The sequence below is a fragment of the Muscardinus avellanarius genome (genome assembly GCF_963383645.1).
Source record: "Muscardinus avellanarius genome assembly, chromosome: 7".
Lineage (NCBI taxonomy): Eukaryota > Metazoa > Chordata > Mammalia > Rodentia > Gliridae > Muscardinus > Muscardinus avellanarius.
In genome coordinates, this window is record NC_137793.1 from 36,140,125 (window position 1) to 36,163,166 (window position 23,042).

The 23,042-nt window shown below is 40.2% G+C and overlaps 1 protein-coding gene across 1 annotated transcript in view; it reads left to right on the forward strand.

Moving 5' to 3' along the window:
* FBN2 (fibrillin 2) overlaps nucleotides 1-21,575 on the forward strand; it is a gene marked incomplete at both ends in the record, with an annotated part of 232,315 nt that extends 210,740 nt beyond the window's left edge. The window contains 10 exons of the mRNA XM_080698411.1: nucleotides 1,292-1,417; nucleotides 3,300-3,506; nucleotides 4,334-4,459; nucleotides 6,072-6,194; nucleotides 7,973-8,089; nucleotides 8,749-8,877; nucleotides 11,177-11,296; nucleotides 17,125-17,356; nucleotides 18,915-19,086; nucleotides 21,201-21,575. Of these exons, the coding sequence (XP_080554537.1) occupies nucleotides 1,292-1,417; nucleotides 3,300-3,506; nucleotides 4,334-4,459; nucleotides 6,072-6,194; nucleotides 7,973-8,089; nucleotides 8,749-8,877; nucleotides 11,177-11,296; nucleotides 17,125-17,356; nucleotides 18,915-19,086; nucleotides 21,201-21,575 (1,727 nt within the window). The remainder of the gene's footprint in view (nucleotides 1-1,291; nucleotides 1,418-3,299; nucleotides 3,507-4,333; nucleotides 4,460-6,071; nucleotides 6,195-7,972; nucleotides 8,090-8,748; nucleotides 8,878-11,176; nucleotides 11,297-17,124; nucleotides 17,357-18,914; nucleotides 19,087-21,200) is intronic.
* Nucleotides 21,576-23,042: the final 1,467 nt, after the last annotated feature.

Here is a 23,042-nt window from a genome sequence, read left to right on the forward strand (position 1 = left end):
CTCAGCCTCCCCAAATGCTGGGATTATAAGCGTGCGCCACCACGCCTGGCTGATTGATAAATTTCTTAAGTACCATCAGCAGCTCTTTAAGTTAAACAACAGAGTTTACTGGCTCATCTCTGCTTCACATGTAATTTCCAAACGTGAGTCGGGGTCAAGAGGAAGGCAGAGGAAAAAAACATATTAATCCAAAAAGTACCGAGAGAAGGGCCAAGGGCACAGTAAATGTAAAATAGCATGAAACGGCGGGTAAGAATTGAAATCTATCAATAATCGTGATAGATGAAATTTAAATTGCTGGTTAAAGATAAATATAAAAGATTGTAATTTTAAAATTATTTTTCAGTTCTGCTATGTGCTTTTTACAAGAAATATGCCTAAATCAAAAATGTGAAATATAGGTTAAAAAGAAAGGGATGGAATAAGACGTTCCAGGGTGGGGGAGGGGGTGTCAGTAAATTGAAAACTAAAAAGTATAAAAATGAATAATTTATCAAAAAGCTAAAATTACATGAACTTTTTTATTTCTAACAGCATAGCTTTGAAAAATTCAAATGAAATTCACGAAATATCGAGTAAATGCAATAATTAAAGACAGCGTTTTAGTAGAGTGATTTTGCTCTAACAGACCCTCTTAGCAGCAGCCCAAGGCCGCCCTCCTGTTCACTGCGCTCACCGAGCACCTGCGCCCCTGGGCTTCTCAGCCCGCTGGGGCCTGGCCTGTGAGGCTGTTCCCTGCCAGCCACTGCTGCCCATACCACCCACCCTCTGCCCTCAGCTCTTCTCACCTCCTCAAAGTTCCTCCCCTGCTGGTTTTCTTGTCGTGGGCAAATCAATCCCTTTTGGAGGCCAGTTTCCCAATTCTGTATCAAACACTATCCCTCCCCCACAAAGAGTGGGTAAGAAATGTTCTCTTGTACAAAAACCCACCTGGGAGAAGGATATAAAGTTTTGAAAAATTAATAAACTGGGGGCAGTGCTACACACCTGTGATTCAAATACTTAGAACACAGGAGGACTGCAAGTTCAAGGCTATCTTTGGCAATTTATTGAGCCCCTCAGCAACTTAGCAAGACCCGTTTCAAAATAAAATAAAATAAGGCCGGGGCCTAGCTCAGAGGTGAAAACAAAGGTAAGTTCGTTTTTGTATTTTTGCACGACTTTGTAATCCCATCTCATCTGTCTTGTGAAGAAATTTTAAATACGATAGACTACATTAGAAGAGATTCTGTAGATTTCAGTTGTACAAGCTGCTCATTATTCATATTCCTTTTTTTTTTTTTTTTGAAAGATGAGAATGAGTGCAGGAGCAAGCCAGGAATCTGTGAGAACGGGCGCTGTGTGAACATCATTGGAAGCTACAGGTGTGAGTGTAACGAAGGCTTCCAGTCCAGTTCCTCGGGCACTGAATGCCTGGGTAAGCTAACATGGGAGTTATATTTCATTTTGTAAATAAACTATCCATCTTATGATGTCATCACAGGGGAGCTAGCTGCACATATATATTCTTGTCTGTAAAACAAACCCTCCAGTCCAGGTAACCCACCGTCTCTTTGGTTAGAATGGCATGTTTGTACACGTGTGTCTCCAGTGTGCATCTGTTTGTAATGTAAATAATGATCTTAACTGATCCTTCCAAATTAAGATTAATTAAATGCCACAGAAAATGTGACATTAGTAAAACTTGCGTCAGGGAATGATTTAATTCCAAAAGAAAATATTTTCAATGTGAGGTAAGCTCTGCTGATATTAACGCAAAGTAAATGCCACAGTTTAAAAAGGCCAGTTTTTATATTATGGTACCGAAAAAAAAAAAAAGTCGTACAAAATATTTTTCTTGTGGAAAATGTAAATCTCAAGTATTACATTGTATTTTAATGTGAAAATGCACACATTCTAACCACTGCAGTTAATTGTGGCTGCTGTAAAAGTGTGGTGTCGTGAGTTTAAGGTAGACAAGGTAAGTAGAGCAGTGAATGATTCATTATTGGACATCACAAAAAGAGCAAGTTCCCAGCCAGACCTGGTGGCGCACACCTGTAATCCCAGCACTTGGGAGGCTGGGACCAGAAAGCACAGATTCCACGACTTTGCATGACACTGTTTCCAACTAACAAAACAGAGCTGGGGGTGTAACCCAGAGGTAGATGCTTCTGGGTTCAATCCCCAGTATCACAGAGAGACAGAGAGACAGAGAGAGCCCATTAGCGAGCATGTTTCAACTGTATCTGATTATTCTCAGAATATCAGCTGCTTCAAATCCTAGGAAATTGTTAGTGAGGCCCTCTGCAACTCAGTGAGACCCGGTTTCAAAATAAAGAATAAAAAATTGGGCAGGGGGTGTAGCTCAGAGGTCAGATGCCTTTGGGTTTCATCCCCAGACCCGCAAAAAAAAAAAAAAAAAAAAAAGGAAATAAATTTCACTTATTATTGTGTCCAATCTATACCTTTACTAATTAATGATTAACCTTAGGAAATAGAAAACATAATCTACAAGGAAAGTATAATTTTCTGTTCATATTCCAGTTTTACTAGGATGGTTTACAAAACCCTATTAAAGATTTTTTCCTGTTTACATCAGAAATTCATTTAATTATATTTAAAAAATCTGCTTGGTCTAAATGTTTGAACAGCCTTTTGGCTATAGAAAACATCATAAATTAGATTATATTAAGTACCAAGTTCATAACAGAACTGAGAATTTGTTTTTTCAAAACAAATCCTGGCCAGGCGGGTATGATGTCACATGCCTGCAGAGGCTGAGACAGGAGGGTCACAGGTTAGAGGCTAATCTCAGCTACTTAGCAAGACTCACAGCAACCTAGTGAGACCCCGTTTCAAAAATAAAAACTAAAAAGGGATTGGGGGTGTAGCTCAGAAGTTAGAACACGCCTGGGTTCAATCCTCAGTACCACAAACAAACAAAAAATATTGGCATTTATTTGCGTATTTAAAGAAAAATAATCTTTTCATTTGCATTCTGCAGGAATGATGGTTCATTATCACTTAGTTGCTAATGGACTAAAGAAAAAAATAAATTTAGTTCTAAAGAATAGTGCCAATTTTTGTTAAGTTTAATAAACTGTCCCCAGTGGAAGAGAACCCTGTGAACATCACCGCCCACACAACTCTCTCCCCATGAGCTGTCCTCAGCAGTGAGGACCATTCGCACAGAAGATCCTTGTCTTTCCTATCATTGCTACCAAGAGAGAAAGCATTGCTGTCCTATTTGATTTGAAGCCTGAGACAGTGAAGCCTGTGTTTCCAGGCCGTGACTCTTACTACTTTGCTGTTTGCAGACAACCGCCAGGGACTCTGCTTTGCAGAGGTATTACAGACCATGTGTCAGATGGCATCCAGCAGCCGCAATCTGGTTACAAAGTCAGAGTGCTGCTGCGACGGCGGGCGAGGCTGGGGCCACCAGTGCGAGCTGTGCCCACTTCCCGGAACTGCCCAGTACAAAAAGATTTGTCCTCATGGCCCAGGATACACCACGGATGGAAGAGGTGAGGCGGGAGACACCGCATGTACTTTTATCAACACGGGGAATATCATTAATTCAGATTATTTAGAAGGAAAAGTGAACATTGATACAGTGATAATAGCTAAAGCATTTATATGTATTTGGGAGTTTGTATGTACGAGTAGAATGTTCTAGACTAGTGTTCTAGAAACTTTGAAAGATTTATTCTTCATGTCAAACTTTGGTAGACTTCATTGTTCCCATTGGAGCAAATGAGGAACCGAAACACAAAGTTAAGGTAACAGTAAGTAGTGGTCCCAAAATCACACCTTTTTAAGGAATGCTTGACCCAAGCCTGGGACAAATCTGTCTGAACCCAAAGGCTTAGCTTATATCCTCCAAACTACATTTGCCTTATTCAAATAAATATCGTCGCTTGAGTGTAGGGACTCATCCTATTTGCAGCATGCTTACATACTCGCTAGTTTGTAAGGCTTAAAATACAGAGATCTGTCATTGATTAGTGGTTTCAATTTTTTGTACAACCTCCTAATATACCAATGTTCTGAAAAATACTCTTTTCCACCATTTTTGCACAGCTTCCCAATCTTTTGTGTGAGTACTTTGCTAACAGAAGCTGTCTCACACTGAAAGAGGTAGCTTTCTAGACCACAAAATTGATTCATACTTTGATTGCAAAATGAGTTATTCCAAAAGAGAATTTCTCACCACTCAGCTTGTGTTTCTGCCCCTTCCTTGTTGCCATTTCTTGAATAATGAAAAAAAAAGCTATTCCAGAAGCACTACGGAATCATTTTCACTTTGCACATATATTGCCTTCTGTTTATTTTTGGCTTACTTGATCCACAGATATTGATGAATGCAAGGTAATGCCAAACCTCTGCACCAACGGCCAGTGCATCAACACCATGGGCTCATTCCGCTGCTTCTGCAAGGTCGGCTACACCACAGACCTCAGTGGGACATCTTGTGTAGGTAAGGCACCGCATCCCCCCCCCCCCCCCCGGTCCCTCGGTTGGTCAACAAGAGCGCCCTGCCAATCGCATACGGTTGGTGGAGTGTCTTTGTTTTGGTCCTTTGGGAGACACATTTTATTAAAATTGATGCCACCCTTCTCCACAAGGCAGTGCTTAATAACATAGCCTTTGCCCTTTGTCTAACCATGTAGGATATGAAACTGTCAGGGAAACCAAAATTGCAAACTATACTTTCAACATTTTATATTTTTATTTCAATGTATAAGTCTATATTTGTCATCCTGTTGATGAACAGACATGCTTTTTATTGTGAATTTCTGTGTTTGTGTATATAGAGTACCTTTTCCACTATTTTTGCATAAGATGCAGCAATTAAACAGCACCTAAAATTTCTACTTGCAAAGTAGTCTCAGTCTTTGACTACCTTACAATTTTTTCTCCCTCGCTTTCTCTCTCTTTCTTTTTTTTTTTTTTTGTCATTGCCTTGCTCACTAATTTAGTGACATATGAATGGGAGAGGACTGACCTTTATTGAGTCTCTCTCTAAAATGTCCAGCCTAGTTTTCAATTAAACTTTATATATACTTTTTTTCTCCATACTTCATCAGCTCATGTGCTATCCCAATAAAGTACCTCCCACAGTTCCAAATACACTTGGCATTTAAAAAAAAAAAAGTTAAGAAAAACCAAACTGACTCTTCATAAGCATTCAGCTCAATTGGTAAAAGTTGTTGGGCATGAGAATAACAGAATAGGCTCTGAACCATGAGCTGTGGGCATGCACCCGGTATGCTCTGCGAAGGAGATGGAGATTGCTGTCAGGCAGAGCCCTAGCAGGAAAGAGGTGGCATATTCCAATGGGGATGTCTCAAGGAGGGTCTAACAAAGGGTCTTTCTATAAATGTGTAGACACTGTGCAGAGCCAGGAGGGATAGTTCTATGCACTGGGACTGGCCACCCCTGGGACAAAAGAGGGAGATGTTACTGAAGCCTGAGAGGAGAGGAGGTTTTATGTTCTGAGGACTTCCTCGGGAGAGCTGTGAGCAGTGATCCTGTGGCTCTGCTAGCCAGAGTCCTCCCAGAAAGGAGGGAGTTAAAGAAATAAGGACTAGACAGAAGATGGGACAGAGAGTCCACTGATCGAGCCCGCAGAGGCCTGCTTTCTGAGCCTGAGAGCAGAGTGGACCAGGGTAAGCCCTGGATGATTCCCGGCACAATCTATGGTCCCACAGACACAGAGGCTTAGGGGAGCTCTACTTAAGAAAAATTAAGAGAACTGCCATACCCTCCCATAAAAAAGGAGAGAGAGACCCCTAAAGTTTATGATTCCTAAGATGTAAACCAGAGTACATTAATCTGAAGAGACTAGTGTATTTTTTGAACCCGGTTGTCTGTACATTATACTATTTATCCAAGATCTGTAGATTTGATCTACAGAGTAAACCAGTGTTACTTTAGAAAAAATTACTCTGTGCATCCCTTTTCTCCCGCTAGATTCCATTTTAGGTTGCAGAGAAAAAGCAAAAAGAATGAAGTAAGAATATGGGAGAATGGAGAGAGGCTGGTTGTTTCTTTTAATGGACTTTCATCTTCACATCCCTTTTACCTAGATCTTGATGAGTGTTCTCAGTCACCAAAGCCCTGCAACTTCATCTGCAAGAACGCTGAGGGGAGTTACCAGTGCTCATGTCCGAGGGGGTACGTCCTGCAAGAGGACGGAAAGACATGCAAAGGTGAGGGAAGAGTCTCCGGCAGCTGCCAGCCCTCTCTGTCTTTCTCCTTTCAGTTTCAGTGTTAGGTAATTATACCAGGGATTATACCAGGTCTATCACCTTCCCTGGAATGTATCTTCCCAGTGGCTATTTTATTACTCGTAGTAAACTCTGCCAAAGGGCCCAGGAGTGAGAGAAAGATTTTTAAAAACCAAATCACAATAGTTTACTTCTAAGATAAAACCACATGAATTTTTTTAAATAAAATTCTGGCGAGGAAAGAATTCAAACAGAATATTCTTTTCTTGCATACCTAAAATTTCATTTCTCTAAGCTGTCTTTGTTACACATTTACTGAGAATAGTGAAGATAAGTGGATAAATTTTAAAATTTTTGCTTAGGTAGTAGAAGTACTTATTTATCACACTAAATTAGGTTTTTAAGATAGTCTCAATACTGTACTCATATATTTGAGCATATAGGAAACCTCATTAGTATGGAATTTATGGACTGAGGAAATTTTTTTTCATTTTTTTTTAATTTTTTTATTGGTGCATTATATTCATACAGGAAATTTTTTTGAACTAGATTATTCTCTATAAAGTGAGATTTATTTTCAAGACAGATCAAAAACAAATAAATAAGCTATTCACAAGAGCTACAATTATCTTGAACCTATATAGAGAACTGGAGTTTTTTTCTTTAAGCTACAAAATAATCAGTCTTGCCTATGTCTTATGTGGTAAACTTATTTTAAATGTATTTTTCCAAATTAAGTTTCATTTTAACCAAAATCAGATTTAGGATTTTGTATTAGATGAGTCCATATGTTGATGCCATATGTGACTAAAACTATAGAAGCTGTGTTTTTGCTTCATCTGATACCAATGATGTGATTCTCATTTGGATCTGGAGAACCTAACTACACACTTGTATTAGGGCTTTCATCAACTTCCAGATTGTTACATTTTTATTGAATCCTTCTTTTAATAGAGATAAGTGACCATCCATGTATTAAATGCAAGAATTACAACCTTGAATGTTAACTTTCAGAATGCTTCACAGAATTGGCTATGATTCGGCCATTCAGTGTCTTACTCTAAGAAAACCTAGCCGGGCGTGGTGGTACATTCTTGTAATCCCAGCATTTGGGAGGCTGAGACAGGAGGATCGCAGTTCCCAGACAGCCTCAGCTACTTAATGAGGCCCTTTGTAACTCACTGAGACCCTGCTTCAAAAAAATAAGGAATAGCCAGGCGTGGTGGTGCACGCTTGTAAGCCCAGCACTTGGGGGACTGAAACAGGAGGATCTGTGCAGGTTCAAAGCCAGCCTCAGCTACTTAGTGAGGCTGTCAGCAACTTTGTGAGACCCTGTTTCCAAATAAAATATGAAAAATAGGTCTGGGAGTATAGCCCAGAGGTAGAAAACCTCTGGGTTCCACCCCCAGCACCACTAAATAGATAAATAAATAAATAATAAGGAATAAAAAATAGGGCTGGGGTTGTAGCTCGAGATAGAATGCCCCTGGGTTCCATCCCCAGTACTGTAAAAAAAAAAAAAAAAGCAAAAATCTTGTGTTATGTGCCACCTCTTCCTTCTTATTATAATAGCCTAAAATGTGTATGCTGCTATATAAATAAACTTGCTATATAATGCATATGGAAGCCCACAAAGATTCCAGCAAAAATCTAGACAGAATGCCCACAGTGGAGCACGTATGCCTCCTGTGATCTCATGAGGAAGGATGCTTAGCCAGGTAACTCTGCTCTGATTTCTCTGAGATTCCTTTTCATTGCAGACCTCGATGAATGTCAGACCAAACAGCACAACTGCCAGTTCCTCTGTGTCAACACCCTGGGGGGCTTTACCTGCAAATGTCCACCTGGTTTCACCCAGCACCACACTGCTTGCATTGGTAAGGCAGAATTACATTTGGGAAATTTAACAAATGTTTGGTAGTTACATAAAAGCTTTGTATAAAATGGTAGCTAAGTTATGTCTTCTTTGTGCTTATATTTAGAGCTGTGTAATTAGTGGTTTAAAAAAGTTGTTAATAATATAGACATTGTTTCTAAAGAACACTATCATAGTAGGAAAAAAAGGCCCATATATAATCCAAACACACATACACAGTGGGCATATTCCATGCAGTTCCGCTATATCTCATTCTAGATCTAGCTATGCTGTTCCGATAAAATATGATTAAAGGCTCACAGTAATTTAGAACTTGCAATGAACAGGCTGGGGTTTTTTTTGGTTGTTGTTTTGTTTTGTTTGTTAATGTTTTCTTTAGAATAAGGCACATGCTAGGAGACTTTCAGTTTTTATTACCTAAAATCATGCCTTTGGTCTCTGTAAAATACATTCTATTTTCAAACCTCTTAGAAATAAACTTTTTCTTACCACTTTTGCCTCTAATAATGACAGTGAGTTCTGGCTTAGATTTTTCTAGAATAGTGTTTTCACATCGTGAAAACTTAAGCTTTCATATGTCACTTTCTCCTTCATGTGTAAAATATAAGTCATGCAATGAAAACTTGGACGCTTGATGGCCTCCTTTCTTGGTTTTCCCAGACAACAATGAATGTGGGTCTCAGCCTTCCCTCTGTGGAGCAAAGGGCATCTGTCAGAACACCCCTGGGAGCTTCAGCTGTGAGTGCCAGCGCGGGTTCTCTCTGGATGCCACTGGGCTGAACTGTGAAGGTGGGTTTATTTGCTCAAAATCCTTAATCTTACAACAGCAAACTACAGTTGGTGTTTGCTTTTTCTTCTTCAATCTCTAAACCACTCCATGAGAAATTGGGACACTCTCAGAAAAGAAAATTAAGTATTTCACAAGATAGGTGCTAGCAATTGTTTTTTGTTCAGAAATTTCCATATACTGTTTAGGAAACAGAGGAAAACTTGAACGTGGTGAAACAAAAATTCTGTGATTACAAACGAAGTTTTTAGCATTCAAGAAAAATCTAAGTCAGAATTCACTGCCAGCCATGAGCAAAAGCAGTAAGAAAAAGTGTATTTCTAAGAGGTTTGAAATGAATGTTAATGTATTTTATGGAGACTGAAGGCGTGATTTAGATAATACAGACTGAAAGTCTCCTAGCATGTGCGTTCTAAACCAAACTCTTCACCTAATCACGGATCGAGAAACCATTGAGTTGAAAAAGAATTCTGTAGCTAACTTGATGTATAGTAATATTTGGGTACACCAGAAAATAGTAATTGGGCCTTTGCTCCATGATACATAAGTATGTAAAAGTTAAGTGTATTAAGAGAACCTTTTGACCGTATTCAGTGGGAAAATTTGATGGCTAGTTTTATTTTATATGGGCTGATATTCCTGCCTCATTGTCTTTTCTACTGTGAAAAGTTCCTATAAAGTCTCTCCCTGCAATAACTATTAATTCTTATAAAGGCCAAAGGTGTATTAAAGTGGGAACAAAATAAGACTGCCTACAACAATAAAATACCATATAGGTCCTCAATATTTACATTGCAAGTGCTAGTATATGATAATACAAATGTTTTAGAAATGGTGCATTTTACAGAATACCCATACCCAGGAGTATGAGGCTACATCCATCCCCTTTATATTTTTTATACAGTTGTAATATTACAGTTTGTATTTTTATCAATTTACTTGTTCTTTTAAAATTAACTATTCCTACAAATATATGATTTTGAACTCTATAAATATATTCAAAGTATTTAATATACTTTTTATAAGAATTACAGGACTTTTTATATGTATCTTATTTTCAGACAATTTTATTTTTTAAATTTTGAATTTTAATATTTTGAGTCTGAAATCATAGAGACATTAAAAGTATTCTAAGCCAGGCATGGTAGCACACACCTGTAATCCCAGTACTTGGGAGGCCGAGAAGAGAGGATCTCAGGTTCGCCCTGCATGGTGGCGCACGCTTGTAATCCCTGTGCGTGGGAGGCAGAGACAGGAGGATCCCACAGGTTCGAAGCCAGCCTCGCTGGCTTAAGAGACCCTGTTTCCAAATAAAAATATAAAATAGATCTGGGAGTATAGCCCGGAGGTAGAAGGGTTCCATCCCCAGTACCACAGGAAAAAAAATAAATAAAAGAGGATCTCAGGTTCAAGGCCAGCATTGCATGGTAACTTAGCAAGATCTTGTTTCAAAAATAAAAAATAAAATGGGTCTGTGGATGTAGCTCAGAGGTAGAGCACCCATAGGTTCAATTGCCAGTACCACACACACAAAAAAAGTATTCTGGACATGTGCAGCTGCTTGCCACGTGAGTAGTTCAGCTCATGACCATCCACATAAGATACTATTTATTAATTATCCATGTAAGTTTGTTATATACACATCAAACATGCCAATTGTATTTCACTCTTCCTGGATAGATTTCAAAGCCTCGGTTGTCATTCCAAAAGAGTATGCATATATGAATAAAGAAATTATTCCATATGTATAATAATACCACATCATGTCTAAAAATAACATACTCAGATATTCAAGAGAGATTTTCATCTAATTAATCTTGAATGGTAATAAAAATTTTTGTTTGCAAAACCACTATACTTTTTAGATATTGCTATAGTGCTTATATCTTTCCTCAAATGAGGATTACCTATTCACTTTTGAATCTACAGAAATACATAATTCAAATATATGTATACACACACGTATATATAAAATTTACCAAATAAATTGGACCATATGTAGTTAATCAATCGCAAATGCACAACATTTGTGGTTGCTATGGTTGATTTGCTGAAATTAAACTGTTAATCAGAGCCCCGACGGGCTGTGGTTGGGTGGAGAATATAAGAGCGGGGTTGTTTCTTATCTCCGAACCATTCTTTGTGCCACCACTGACTAATAATCATGTGCCTTGGAAAGAAATCACAGCCCGTCTGTGCACCGCGTCTTGTTTATTTGTTCCCCTGAAGGTTGTGCTTGGAATGCCTTTAAGAATAGGAGAGGAAGGGGGAGGTAAAAGCTGTGCCGGATTGTTTTTGCAGATGTGGATGAATGTGATGGGAACCACAGGTGCCAGCACGGCTGCCAGAACATCCTGGGAGGCTACAGATGTGGCTGCCCACAGGGCTACATTCAGCACTACCAGTGGAACCAGTGTGTCGGTGAGCACTCCTTGGCTACATCAGGCCTTCTTTTCTCACCTGAAAATGTATCAGCATAAGATGAACAAATAATCAGGGTTAAAGTTGCAATATAGCCTTTGAATCCTACAACTTAAAAACCGGCTCTTCAGATTGGTGTGCAAGGGTTTGTTCTACCCGTCTCCGTACTTGCGTATGTTTGAAAATATCCATGATAAAAAGCATTGTAAGTACCTCAGGGTAACTCAGCTAGAGGCCTTTTCATTTGTAATTTCTGCTACATGTAATTTTTATTGTATTTTTATTACGCTTTTATTGGTGCATTATAGTCTCACGTCGTAATATTAAGTCATGTTGACGACATACATGTATACAGCACTCGGTGCCCTCCCGCCTCCCCATTTCCCTCCCTCCCAGTACCAAGTACCCAGATTGACATTGGCATATCCACATGTATAGTCGATGGTAGTATTTCCATTAATGAACCTCAGTCTTCCTCCTCCTCTACCCTTAGATTTCCTCCCTGGCTTCTCCGAGGTTCTCCTTCATTAACTGGAGTCCCTCTGGTATCCCAGTTACTCCCTAGCTTGTGCATATGAGAGAAAACATATGACCCTCCTCTTTCTGTGGTTGGCTAATCTCACTTAACACAATGTTCTCCAGGTTGCTAGATGTAATTTTAGGTTGCTTGAAGATAGTGTCAAGAATCATCATCACGATGTGTTGTGGTCATCTAACTGCTCTTCAGTGACCTGGTAGCATTAGATACTTAAAGGGTTACTCTCCACTGCCCTCCTAAAACTCTAAAAGAATTCAGGTCAACTTGATGAGGAAGGCCCATTTGTGTTCTGTTACATCGATTTAATGAAGGACGTGTGAAGCATTTTAAGGTAGAAAAAGTCAGGAGTTTCAGCAAATACTGAGGACAACTCCATACAAAAGTGTTTATAAAACAAAAATCTGTAGGTACTTAACACTGTTCCCTTGCATTAATAATAATCATGGAAATTCTCCTTTTAAGGAGCAGTTGATCAAAGAGAGCATGATTCTACTTGAATAAGCAGCTGACTGGCTTAGCACAGGTCTAACCCCTGTATCCCTGTGAGTGCACCACAAACACCCTCCAAAGGTTGTGATGTTAGAAGTTGACATCGCTGAGCAGAAGGGGAACAATGACCCTGCAGAGAATGGCAGGATTCATCTTGTTTCTCTAGAGTGATTTGGATTATTCATTACTCAAATATAGTGTTAGAGTAATCTGCTATATAAATTAATCTCATTTTATCCTTTGTGGTCTTCTCAAAATTTTTTCTTTTCATTTCTGTTGTGGGAATGAACCCAGGGGCATTCTATCCCTTAGCTACATCCCATCCCTTTCTTTTTTCAGGGTTGGGGGAAGGTTGTGTCTCCCTAAGTTGCCCAAGATGGCCTTAAACTTGTGGTCCTCTAGTCTCAGCCTATCAACTCTCTGGGATTACAAATATATCGCACCTCACCGACCCAGCTCAAAAGAAATTTCTAATGACAGCATAGTGAATTGAGAATAAATATCAAGATAAAGCTCAAAGAAAATTTTTTATTTTTCAAAGAAAAATAAAATGTCCTGGCATAAGTTGATACCAGGACAAAGGGATGCTTTGCCAGACCACAAATGCACACTCAAGGGAAGAGAGGCCGAAACCAACGAGGGATCAAGAAGCTAAGGAGAAAGCTTTAAAGGATTACCAGAATAAGGAATTTGACAGTCAAAGTAATTTCACTCATGAGTTGAAGCAAAGTGTAGGCATACTCTTACAATAAAGTGAATAATGTTCTTTTTTTTTTTTTTTTTTTTTTGGTGGTACTGGGGTTCCTGGAAGCCTTTCTACCTCTGGAAGCCTTTCTACCTCTGGGCTACACTCCCAGACCTATTTTTATAATTTTATTTGGAAACAGGGTCTCTTAAGCCAGCATGGCTGGCTTCGAACCAGCGCGATCCTTCTGTCTCCGCCTCCCAAGTGCTGGGATTACAAGCGTGCGCCACCGCGCCCGGCCATTTTTTATTATTAGCTAGTGAAATAGTGTGGAACAAATTAATTGTATTGCACTATTTACAAAATGTGAAGGACACCACTTTATTAAAGTGCCGTGGACATCTCGGTTAATTCTATGCAAATTAAGGCAAAAGAATGATTCTCTCATAGCTAACATTCTGTCAACTTAAATAAAATTCTTGTTTTTAAAGAGAATGTAAGTAGAAATGGGAACCAGTAGGAGGAGCTGTCAAGACAAGCTTTTGTGTCCCAAAGTTGCCGTCTGTAAATACCTAATACAAAAAGAGCTGCACCCATTTTAGTAAACTTGGAGATACTATACGAAATGGACTGAATTAAAGTCAAGGTGGTGTTTATGTCAGTTTGCCTTGATGAGTTCCTGTGGGAAGGCACTTCCACAAGACAGTCACCATAGACCATCACACTGGAGTCCAGCCAGAAGCCTGCATGCCTTCCAGCAAAAGAGACCCTATGGGAAAGCAGTGGTGGTTTCAAAGATGAACCCAAAACTAAAGGTGCATGAGCAGGTTCCCCCAAATGCAAGTGTTACTCTGTGAGCTTTCTCCTCTAAAATAGCCGTTCCTAAACAGCAGGCCCATGGGTAGACTCAACAGGCATTTTATTTCAAAAAGGTTTAGTTTCTTGTGTGCAGGGTTGAAGGAATCCAGCCAATCTCTAATAAAACTGCTACTTTTTTGTGCCTTGAATCCACATAACACAGTTGGAATTTTAACTTAAATATATGGCAGAAATAGAAAGAAATAACGTATCAGGAAATTAAAAAGAACAAGTTACTAAAAGAGCAAGAATTATGACAAGATGCAAATTGAAATCAAGAATGAAACACCTTTTATCTGCAACTTATGATTAATACCTTTAGTCATTCCTGTGTTTGATGGGAGAATATAGAAAAAAGTATTTCAGACAGACTTTGCAGGGTCTTCTCCTAAATGATCAAAATTGTCACTGCACCACATACTAAAGTATAAACTTGGGATGTAATTAATACTCCCACCAAGTCAAGAAAAATAAAAGTTCTTTGAAAGTATTAATATTGAAAAAAGCTTTCAGGAGGGCGTGGAGGCACACACTTGTAATCCAAATACTTGGGAGGCTGAGACTGGAGGATCCGGGTTTGAGAAATACCTCAGATACTTAGACTCTCTGCAATTTAGTGAGACCCTATTTCAAAATAAATAATAAAAAATTGGCCTAGGGATGTAGCTTGGGGGTAGAATGCCTCTGGGTTCAATCCCCAGCACCAAAAAAAATTTAAAAAAAGGAAAGGAAAAAAGCTTTCAATTCACACTAACACTTTAATAAGTTTCCAGGCAGTTACCATAGAGATTTTATAATCGATGCAGATAAAGTGCTAAGTATTTACAGGTGCTATGGATATTCAAAATTAAATATATGTGAACATCATTAGCATTTGCATCTGAAGGAAAATAATGTCTTAGTCTATGAAGCTGACATCAACTGGTGCCAGTAACTTTCAGTTGCTTCCCTAGCCTTTCCAAAACAATTCAAGCATAGCTTAGTGAGGCTCGAGTCAGTTCAAAGTACATCTCAAATAAGTCCATCTTTTTTCGAAGTATAGCATGGGAAAATTTTAATAGTATAAAAATATGAGGTATGTCATGGTGCTTCCAGAAAGATTAATATATTTCAAAACATTCTTGTAAATGGTATGTTTAAATGCAACTTACTCAATTAATTGGCTTTGCTTGGTAGTTTTTCTACTTAACACAGTGTATGAATATATTCTTGGTGGGATCATGTTCTTAAATTATAATTTAACCTAGAGTCCCAGTTGGAATAGTTCATATGAATACCAGATCTGCTTATAAAAGCATATGAGCCTTTGTGGCATAATTCAAGTCTTTTTTGTATAGAAATAAAATAGCCATTATACTTATGTCACATGTAGCCAAGTTATTGAGAATTTATATATCCCCCCCAGTGGAATAAAAAACTAAGGATTTTCACATAGTAGGTGTGCAAGCATATTTTATATTCACTGACTAAGAGTTCTATATTTAATGTTCTCGTTTAATTCCGAAACCAAGCTCATAATGTAAAAACATACTTAAAAACACATACCTTTTCAGTGACCTCTACCCTGAACTTAATGAAGTTTAATTTCCTGTCTAGAGGCCTCTTCCCTGAGCCCCCATCACATCTTCCATCGTCTCACTGAGCTGCTGCAGATCCCCTCACCCCTTCTAGTTACTAGGCTCCCTGAGCACCCCTGCTTGCAAATGGGCCTGTTTCCCCACATGGACTGAAATACACACTTGTCATATATTAGGTAAACAGACGCTCTGTGCTCCATATGTAGTTGAAAGAATTGAAAGAATCCCACGGAACAGATGTGATCTGTACCCAGGATGAAATTTGAATTATACCATAGCCCAAAGGAGTCAAACCACATGCTTTATATCAACCAGACAGTTAATAATCTCCAAAATTAAAAGCACAGTTGGACTTTGAATTTGCGATACCAGCAATGGAAAGTCCACCCCTTAATTGTCCTGCCACCAGGTACTTATAGTGCAGTGTTAGTCCCCAAACCAGTACAAGCTTCGTGTTTGTGGATGGCTGGATGCAGAGCTGTCTCAGAAGTCACATTCTGCACCGATAGGACTTTCAAGCACTTGAAATTGTGCTGCGTTGTTGGTTCAGTGGCTCGAAATAGTGTTTTTTTCTGTGGTTCTCATTCTCATTTAAGGTTTTTAACTTTTTTATATACTTTTTTCCCCCATATATAATCTAGAGTTTTGGGAATTGCTGAGGGAATGGATACAAATATAGACAGACACCGGCTTTTTAAAACTTGGACTTATGAAATTCATCCTTTTAAGCTATACAGTTGATTTTTTTTTTTTTTTTCCGGTCTGGGGCTGGAACCCAGGGGCATTCTACCTTTGAGCTACACCTCCTGCCCTATTTTTTTATTCTTTATTTTGAAACCGGGTCTCACTGAGTTGCAGAGGGCCTCACTAAGTAGCTGAGGCTGTCCGCAAACCACAATCCTCCCGTCTCAGCCTCCCGAATGCTGGGGTTACAAGCGTGCACCACCACGCCCGGCTTATACAGTTGATTTTTAGTGTATTCTCACAAGCGTGTACAGCCATCAACACTACTAGCTCAAGAATAATCTCATTACCCCCCAAAAGAAACCCATACCTAATAGCGGTCATTTCCCATTACCTTTCCCCCAAGCTGTGGCAACTGCTAGTCAACTGTCTATGGATTTGCCTGAGATATAAGCTTTTGAAATATTTTCTTAAGAAAATAGAGCCAGGCATGGTGGCACATGCCTCTAATCCAAGTACTGGGGAGGTTGAGACAGAAGGATTGCAGGTTGGAGGACAGCTTAGTGAGACCTTCAGCAACTTAGCAGAACCCTTTTTCAAAAAAAAAAAAGCTGAGTTAGAGCTCAGAGGTAGAATGACCTCTGGGTTCAGTTACCTCTACAGGGGAGAGGAGGAGGGAGAGAGAGAATGAAAGAATGAATAGAAGAATTATTCATGATGCAAATCACAAATATCTGTTCCAGGGGCTTGACCTCATATTCAAAACCTAGTATAAACAGAAAATAAAAGGGCAAAGTAAAGTATTTTCTAAAAGCCATAATTTGGGAGGATTGTTTTATTTCATATGCTTTTTTTTATTTATAGCTATCAGAGCAAAAAAAAAATTTTTTTATATGGTTCTAGAGTTACCTCCCTCATAAAATCAAAGGTATTTCAAAACTGGAACTCACCTTGTGTGACCGCCCCAATTAAGCGCTTCTTTCTTTTGCCTTAACAGATGAGAATGAGTGCTCCAACCCCAACGCCTGTGGCTCTGCCTCCTGCTACAACACCCTGGGGAGCTACAAGTGCGCCTGCCCCTCCGGCTTCTCCTTCGACCAGTTCTCCAGTGCCTGCCACGATGTGAACGAGTGCTCCTCCTCCAAAAACCCATGCAATTATGGCTGCTCCAACACGGAAGGGGGCTACCTCTGTGGCTGCCCACCGGGGTACTACAGAGTGGGACAGGGGTAAGGCAGCCATCGCCCTCTTCAAAAAGGAAAGTGTGGTCCATGGGGGAAGGGGATTCCTCCCTTGCTTGAGTGCCCGCTGCCTGGGTCGCCTACAGCTGCATGAAAAGGTACAGCTTTTAAAAGCCTGAGAAGCTGGATGTGGTAGCACACACCTGTCATTCCAGCACTTGGGAGGCTGAGACAGGAAGATCACAAGTAGGGGTCCAGCCTCAGAAACTTAGCAAAAATCTCAGCAATTTAGCAAGACTGTGTTTCAGAAAAAGTAGGGAGGGATGGAGACTAAGGTTGTAGTTCAGAGGAAGCATGCCCCTGGGGTCAATACACAGTACAAAAAGGGTGGGGGAGCCTCAGGGGTAAAAGCACTGGGGTAGGTAGGCACACCGGGCTGTGTTTGTGGTGTGGTATTACCTCCTTTGTAGTGAGCCCAAGACGTGAATGTTAAAGGATCACAGCCGGGCATGGCGGCAAGCTTGTAATCCCAGCATTTGAAAGGCTGAGACAGGAGGATTGCAGTTCGAAGACGACCTCAGCTACTACTTAGTGAGGCCCTTTGCAACTCAGTGAGACCCTTTTTCAAAATAAAAAATAAAAAATAGGGCTGGGGATAGAGCCCAGAGGTAGAATGCCCCTGGGTTTCATCCCCAGTACCACAAAAAAATAAAATAAAATAAAATAAATAAAACAAGGATCACTCTTTGCCCCTCCTAACGGCCTGACTTGATTCAGTCAGACCCAAGGCCAGGGACAAGCAGATGTTTCAGACCACATCTCCGGTGTTTCCTTAGATGCCTGCACTGACCACTAGAAGTACAATCGGCCTCGCTCAGGAGCCATCTACAAACTTTGGCAGGTGCTCCCCCAGTGCTGCCTGGGGAAGGAACTTGCTCCTGGCTCTGCTCCGCTGGCTGGTGCTGTGGGGCTGCTCAGCACCGCTCATCCCCAGGAAGCAGTTAGCTGCACTTTACCACCTTGTCAGCTGTGGCTGTTCACTGGCCTGCGCATCCTTCCTTTAATACCACTGAAGAAGAAATTTAGGAGGCAGTCAGGGTTGTCTTCCATTGATGAGTATGCGCCAGTCTGTCCAAAATTGGTATATAATACTGATTAGAACAAAAACTTTGGTCTAGACAAGGGACCCATAGAGCCAATTCATTGACTCTCTTACTGTCCAAAATAGGAATTCAGAAATCTCAATTATTAAAGCAGGGAACTTCTTTTGAACAGCAAGCACAGGCTTCCAGTTGAGAAAGCAAGAGGACTCTTGGGAAGTTCACACCAGTTTTTGCCTCCTGAAGCACTCATGGGTGCTTCGATCTAATTAGGATTGGAAATTGAAGTGGCCTAGGGTTCACCTTCAAAGGAACTTTTTGACAAGGGGAAATCTCATGTATTGAGTATTAAAGAAAAGAGCTACAAACAACAGTAGGTTCATTGTGGTTATGAGCTTAGGGTTTGCTTTGTCGGTTCCATAGTTGTGAAAAGTCTGCTCTGCCGCTGGAAAACTGTTGTCCAAGGATGTGACGAAGTCTAATGATACTTTACCTCTTGTAAACAGCCACTGCGTCTCAGGAATGGGATTCAACAAAGGGCAATACCTGTCTCTGGACACAGAGGTGGATGAGGAAAATGCCCTGTCCCCAGAAGCCTGCTATGAGTGTAAAATCAACGGCTACCCCAAGAAAGAAGGCAGGCAGAAGAGGAGTGCTCACGACCCCGGGGCTGCAGCTGTGAGTAACCGCACGGGGTTCTGCCACAAGATTTCTTCCACAGAGAGTCATGCACTCAGTGTGGTTTATGCAGTTTGGGTCTCTGTGTAGCTAAGCATATCTGGAAATTTAACAGATAAATTCGTAGATAAACTACTTGTCTTTCCCCGGTAGGATAAAGACACATAAGTTAAAATTAGTTGAAATCATAGCTTAAACCTCGGAGACTTAGGGAAAAGACTTTTGAGAGTCACAGTTTCAGATCATGTTCTTTGGTTTTAGTCTCTAATATGGTTCTAGAGTTAGTGGCAGAGGGTACGAGATGTTGATTTAGGAAATCATTGTTTTGAAATGATTCCCAAAATATAAAATTATTTTGAATTTTTCAAATTCTATTATATAAAAATATAATACTCTAGGCTGATTTTAATTTTCAGTAGGTCTCTTGTTCTTTTGACTAATTATTATATTATTATTATTAATTATTATTATTATTATTATTATTATTTTGGTGGCACTGGGGTTCCTGGAAATCCTTCTACCTCTGGGCTATACTCCCAGACACCTATTTTTTATATTTTTATTTGGAAACAGGGTCTCTTAAGCCAGCGAGGCTGGCTTCCAACCTACGCAATCCTCCTGTCTCTGCCTCCCAAACACGGGGATTACAAGCTGCGCGCGCCACCACGCCCAGGTCTTTTGACTTATTTATAAGATAGTTGTCCCTTCTATAAAATGTTTGCCTCCAAATAGCTCATATTTTGTAAGGAACTAAGGATCAAAATGCCCTGCCTCACGTCTCCTCTCTGTTACTGGCAAATTTAGCCACAGACTACCTGGTTTTCAGTTTATTCCTTGGCTCTCCCCATTAACCTGTATTACATGAGGCATGTTTATTTAACCTCTCAACTTTAGTTTCTTTACCTGTGAGAGTAAAATACTCAACTTTTAAGGTTGATGTATTGGGTTTAAACATGTGACGTGCCTGGAATGGCACCTGGCACTTTCCTCGTACACGTTCAGTCCATGTCAGTGATTAACACCCCATCTCTAAAGATGTTGATTTCTCCTCCAAGGATGTAAGGCAGTATGAGGTCATCACTTGCCATTCTTTTTACTTAATATTACTGAGAAATTACACCACCTAGAAACCTAATCACAACCAGCCAGCTGTGTGAATTCGCAGTTTGCTTCAGTTTTCTGGACATGAGAAATTTTTCTTTATCTCTCTGACAAGACTTGGTTAGCCAAAAAGCCTATGCTTTTATTTGATAATAACAAGCCGGTGTCACATTTACCTGAAGTAAGGTATCCAACTGATGTTTAAGTATGACAGCTGAGTGATCCATCAAGTCCCCCAGCTACAAATCCAGGTACTCTGCTTCTAAAGTCCTGGGATGAGGAGCATAGTTTTGGCTGAACACCAGTGGGCACTTCTGGGTCACCACAGCCACATCCTTACATCACAGGAGCCTAAACAAAGCATTGTAGTCTTTTGCCTGTCTTATTTTACCAGCCTTCTTACACTTCCCATCCCTCTGACCAGGTCAGTTTGGCTTAACCACACCCTGTCCCCACTGGCTGGAGGCGAAGGTCTTGGCAGGCCACTCACTCTGCATGGTACTGATGGCTCCCGGTGGACTCGCTCACCATTTATCCCTTATAAATCAGAGCTGAGCCTGGAGCCTTCAGTGTGAAGATTCCCCTGGGTGCAGACCCTGCTCTTGGATGACAGCAGCACTTCTCATTTTGACTCTAGAAAAATAAGCCTTAGACTCATTTCTTAAATTACTTTAAAAAAAAATACTAATAAGCATAATAGTCCAAACTCATCAGAAAAACTTGAAATGTGAATGTTCTTTGTGGTCTCAGCCCTGTAACTTGAGTGACCTCGTGAAGGCTGAGTGAGAAGTCGTAAAGATTTTCAGAGCATCCTCTGTGGAGAGACCTTTTCTCCCAGCTGTCAGGAATGTACAGTTAGTTGCCTCTTTCAGAGCCACTACTAGTGCAGGGAGGGGAGTGGGAAGCCACAGCCTGTCATCGTGGCTGTAGCCCTAGAGGCCACCGATCCCGCTCGAGTCCTCTGCTTACCCGGTTGAAACTCATCCCAAATGGCTCCCTGTTCTTTTCTCCAGGTTGAAACCATCAGCCTAGAGAGTGTCGACATGGACAGCCCTGTCAACATGAAGTTCAACCTCTCTGGCTTTGGCTCTAAGGAGCACATCCTGGAACTCATGCCCGCCATCGAGCCCCTCAACAACCACATCCGCTATGTCATCTCCCAAGGGAATGACGAGGGCATCTTCCGCATCCACCAGAGGAACGGGTTCAGCTACTTGCACACAGCCAAGAAGAAGCTCACGCCCGGCACATACACACTGGAAATCTCGAGCATCCCTCTCTACAGGAAGAAGGAGCTTAAAAAACTGGAAGAGAGCAATGAGGATGACTACCTCGTAGGGGAGCTCGGGGAGGCTCTCAGAATGAGGCTGCAGATTCAGCTCTATTAACCCTTCACAGACTGGGTTCCAGCTCAAATCCTAGTACAGCCAGCCTTCTGAAGCATTCGGAAAGTCAATGACTAATTTTAAAGAGGAGGAAAAAAAAAAAAAAAGACTTTTCTCTCTTTCCTCCCTGTCTCAGACTTTGGAATGTTGACCCTCACAGGAAGGGATAATTTAGACTCTGGTGTGGCCAAAGATTTGAGTACAAAGGCAACCGTGGTTACTGTATTTTTATATTAACTTCATTTTAAAATATATTAAAAAAAATCCTAAATGTTCAAGAGATCAGCATATGGCACTAAATGCACAAAAATAATGTGAGCTTTTTTTTTTCCTGTTAGCAGTCTGTAACACTTTGGGTATTTTGCTATAGTTGCTAATTAAAAAAAATATATAGATGTTTATTTATTTTTAATGCAGTAATATATGGAGAAATGAACAAACTATGTAAACGAAAAGGGAAACTCGCTTGTTTTTCTTTAGATTTATAAATTTGAGCTATTTCTTTTAGAGGTGCTTTTAAAAAAATTCAATAGATTCAAGAGATGTTTCCTTTGGTTTTCTGCCAGTCATCCAACTGGTACACACCTGATTATTTTAAAGAAAGCCTCAGAGAGCTGAATGGGCAGTATAACCAATATCTTAAAAGATGTGAATGTCATTTGATTCTTTATGAAGGAGATCAAAGCCAGAGCAGCTCATTGTGACAGTATTTCACATCACCAGTTACACCAGGCAATGGAAGATGAAGCACAACCACTGTAGCAAAATACCTTGACTGCTAGTGAGACCGTTAGCGTTGCAGGCCAAACCGTACTGTATTTCCTTCTCATAACCTCAAGGAACCACATGTGCTACCCACAACACCTCATTCCTACCCAGGGTGCGCTGCGTACTTGTGGTCGCGTAGGCAGCTGAAGAACCGCCATTCCTTTGAATAGGAACACCTGGCGTACTGTAGCGTTTGGTGCTGTCTTAGATTAATGGTGCATTTATTATGTTCAAGCTATTTCAGGACTGCCATATGTGCAAACAAATCATGCAGTGCAGCCAAGGAATATATGTTGTTGTTTTTTTTTAAGTCAATTTTTTTTTAGAATTTTCATTAATACTATAGTTAAACACCATATGCCTCGTTTTATCATAGCTTATTGTATATGAAAGATATTTGTACAATGAATTGATGTTTAGTTTGCTTTAGTCATTTAAAAAGATATCGTACCAGGAGGTGCTAATAAGCGGATGTCTCCGTGTTTTCTACCTAAGAACCTGTCCCTGGACCAGTGACCAAACCTCATATGTGAAATGGCCAAAGCACACGCAGACTCCCGGCTGTCCCCCTCACACCTGTGTTGACCAAAGATTAGTAACCAGTTATACCCAGTGTTTGGGATTTGTTTTGTTTTGTTTTTATTAACTAAAAATAAAAAAGAAACAGTGTAAATTTGTAATCAAGTGTTTATGAGGAAAAAC